Raw genomic sequence first — 3,508 nt, forward strand, 5'->3', positions numbered from 1 at the left:
TCCAGGGACAACACTTGGACAGACTGGGCTAGAATGTGAATGCAGTGACCGTGGGCTGCCAGCGCCCAAATGAACACTCCTCTCCAATCTCCCTCAGGAAATGATTACCTCCTCTGCTAGCTTCTAAGCCCCTCTCCAGAAGGGACCAAAGCTTATTGGACAATGTGTGCTCAGCAGAAGGCCTGGCACATGGCAGCTGCTGTGGACGTTTGTTTGATGAAGACAAACTCTCTGGTTCCAGATGACAGAGCCGCTTTTACCGAGATGGTGGCAGGGCTGGTATGGCTGCAAGGCAGCTACAACAAAGGCTGGGGTTCTAACCCCGAGAACGCCTTCTTCCCTGAAGACCCAATGACTCTCAGAATCGGAGCCTGATTTCTGGCTGTGGGATGAGCTCCCACACTTGAGGGGAGGGCCCAGGATTACTCCAGCCTCTCCACCTCAGGAAAGACCAGTGAGACTAACAACCTCTTCAACAGGGAATCAGAACAGAGGAGCCACTTTCCCCCGACCAGACTGAAGGCCTCTCCTACATTCTCAAGCTTTGCTGCATATCTGTATCACCTGGGAAAGTTAAAAAAAATCCCACTGCCCAGGCCACACCTCATACCAAGTAAATCCAAATAGGTGAGGGTGAGATAGGTGATTCCAATGTGCAGTCGTGCTTGCGACCCAGCACCCTACGACACAGGACCAACAGGGAGCCCAGCGCAGAGGGAAAAGCAAGAGGCAGAGACTTGTTTGCATCCCATTTAGTTTTGTGAGGAAAAAACCACAATTACAAGAGAAGTGGGGATGCTCAGGACGAGCACATTTAATAATCCTCACTGGGAGAGGGCTGAAAACTATTTGACACATTCCCTAAACCAGTAAATCAGAGATTCAGATAAATAATATCCAAAGGGGGGACTGTCATCTACCCCAAGGCCACAGACAGATAACTAGAATTCTGGGTCCCAGGGTGAGTCTGGGAGTGGGACCCTGTGAAAGGCAGCTGTGACAGGTGATGTCTGCCAGACACCAGCTTCTGGACTGGCCCTCCTCCCTTCCCAGGTTCTGGGCGGGGAGGGAGAGCAGGCTTTGGCTCAGTAGAACTCTGGAGGAACCTGAGTGGGGACCAGGGCTGGCTGAGGGGACAGGCTCACTTATAGTTCTTGGAGGGAAATTCCCGCCGGCCTTTCCCCTTGCCGCCAAAGTTGCGCACCCGATGGATGACCTGCAGCTGCTGCTCAATGGTCGCGGTGATGTTCACATCATCGGGGATGTGGACGTAACGGACATTCCGGCCTGTCACAAAGAGGTCATCCAGCTCGACCTGATGCCCCCAACGGTCCGTGTAGGTGACCTGGGCCAGGCGGATGTTCATGAAAGCATCAACGTTGTCTATGCGTCCGCGGGCCATGCTCTCATCCCGCAGGTCCACGGTGGTGACCTGGCCCTGGAGGCCCTGCAGCAAGATGATCAGGCTGTTCTCGGAGATGGTCCGCTCCTTCACTGAGTGGCTCACTGCCATTGTTCCACACTGCGGCTGCTCGCTCTGGGAGGGGCACACAGAGGGGAGCTGTGGCAGGCTAGCGGGTGCAGGTGCTAACTCACCTCCACCAGGTTTTAGCACAAAATCCCCAGCCCAGACATTCCCAAGTCTGCCCACCTCCCCAATTTCTGTGTCTATGGAGCACCCTTAGGTGCTTCATGTACACACCTCATAGAATCCTCACAACGCCTTGCAAGCCAAGGATCACTTATACTCACTTTATAAATGAGGAAAATATGGCCAGGAGAGGTTAAGTCACTTGCCCAAGGTCACACAGGTGATAAGCGGAGGTGCTGGGATTCAAACTCATCTCTGCCTGACTCTAAACCCCACACCAGTGGTTCTGAACCCTCACCGTATGTTAGAATCATCCGCTGAGTTTTTACCTGGCTGCCACACCCCAGAGGTTCTGATTCATTTGGTCAGGGGTGGGTCCCAGGTATTCTATTTTTTAAAAGCTCTCCAGGTAATTCTAATGTGCATCCGAGTTTGAGAACCACTGCTCTCAAGTGTAGTTTACACCCTTGCTACCCAGGCACTTGTTAGAAATACAGACTCTCCAGGCTTTCCCCAGACCTACTTTGCAGAGAATCTGCATTTTAACGTGACCCCTAGGTGAACCACCAGTTCTCAAACAATCGCCTGCATCAGAATCACCTGGAGAACGTGTTAAAAACACAGATTGCTGGGCCCACCTTTCAGTTTCTGACTCAGTCGGTCTGAGGTGGGGCCCAAGAATGGGCACTTCTAAAATATTCTCAGTTGATGCTGATGTTACTGGCCCGGGGCGCACTGAGAACGACTGGTCTACAGGATGCTGCCACCATGTAACCAGAAATTTAGATAACTGATTGAAAACAAGAAATGGTAGCATATACAGCACATACGTTTTGAAGGTAGAGAAATGGAGGTTCGACTCCCCACTCCACCCACACTCTGTAAACGTAAGACAGTTACTTAATGTCTCTGAACCTGTTTCCACGTCTATTAAACCATAGGCTAAATGAGGCTAACAAGCTCTCACCACACTGAATGTATTTTCCTTTGCTTTCGATTATGCCCTGATGCTGTATTAATGTAACTTTGTCTTATCTATCCTCCATTTTCAGACCCTGAGTGCAAGTTGGTGGAACTTTCTTTTCTTTCCTTAAGACCTCACTCAGGGTACCGAAAGGGCTGTGCAGGGTGGCATTAAGTGTGGCAAGCTACCCATACCACTGACGAGAGGCTAGGAGCTGGGCCGGCCGACTCTAACGACCCCACCCAGGATTCACCAGGAGTACGTGTCCAAGCAAGGGTTTGGGGCAGCACAGTGACTGCAAAGAGGCAGTTCTGGTCTCCAGGACGGGCTCGGCCACTTCCTAGGAGGGCGACCTCGAGCAAGCCACTTGGCTTCTTCAAGCCTGTTAGCCAATCCCTAAAAGGGGGATGGTGATCACCCTTTACTCACAGAGCGTGGGAGTGGGCTTGGGTGAGGAGCTACGCTCAGCAACCGGGAGGAAAACGCTGGCCCCGCTCCCGCCGCCTCCGCGGCTCCTGGTTCCCTAGCGTTCCGCCCCTGGCTCCCGGACCCACCGCGCGCGTTCCTTCCGCTGTCCCGCTGCGCGTCGCCGCCGAAACTAACGAGCGCCTAGCCTGGCTACTCCTCTCCCGCGGCCGAACTGAGAAGCCATGGCAACCGAGTGGCCGCTCTGCCCTCCCGGAGCATCGAGAGCGCGGCTGCGCGCAGGGCCCGCGACCCCGCGGCGGGCCCGGAACTACAATCCCCAGAAGGCCTCGCGGGCGCGTGACTCGCGCTCCTGCAGCCGCGGCCTACGTCATTGGATTCTCTCCTATTTTGGAGTCATTCTTCCGTTCAGCGAATCCGGTCGCCCCTCCTCCGTGGCGCAGTTAGTTCCCGAACCCCCGCGAATACCGAAACCAGGGATGCTCAAGTCCCTTCTATGAAGTGGCGTCGTATAGGAGGGTTCCGGA

The 3,508-nt window shown here is 54.0% G+C and overlaps 1 protein-coding gene across 4 annotated transcripts; it reads right to left on the reverse strand.

Annotated features, from left to right (window-relative positions):
* Positions 1-781: 781 nt before the first annotated feature.
* LSM10 (LSM10, U7 small nuclear RNA associated) lies at positions 782-3,307 on the reverse strand. Of its 4 annotated transcripts, none has more exons than XM_032612181.1 (3): positions 3,110-3,307; positions 2,230-2,351; positions 791-1,537 (listed from the first exon to the last, which is right to left on the reverse strand). In XM_032612181.1, exon 3 carries the CDS (start codon positions 1,511-1,513, stop codon positions 1,142-1,144), a length of 372 nt encoding a protein of 123 aa, XP_032468072.1. In that variant the 5' UTR covers positions 1,514-1,537; positions 2,230-2,351; positions 3,110-3,307; the 3' UTR covers positions 791-1,141. The 4 variants fall into 4 exon arrangements, with proteins under 4 accessions (XP_032468044.1, XP_032468072.1, XP_032468054.1 ...); XM_032612163.1 differs by having other exon boundaries at positions 2,985-3,307; XM_032612153.1 differs by lacking the exon at positions 2,230-2,351 and having other exon boundaries at positions 782-1,537; positions 2,985-3,303.
* Between the last annotated feature and the right edge of the window lie 201 nt (positions 3,308-3,508).

Source organism: Phocoena sinus, chromosome 1 (genome assembly GCF_008692025.1).
Source record: "Phocoena sinus isolate mPhoSin1 chromosome 1, mPhoSin1.pri, whole genome shotgun sequence".
Lineage (NCBI taxonomy): Eukaryota > Metazoa > Chordata > Mammalia > Artiodactyla > Phocoenidae > Phocoena > Phocoena sinus.

Bases quoted from the DNA above. Each gene is read 5' to 3' on its own strand.
- LSM10 (XM_032612153.1), bottom strand. From the start codon at position 1,513: ATGGCAGTGAGCCACTCAGTGAAGGAGCGGACCATCTCCGAGAACAGC.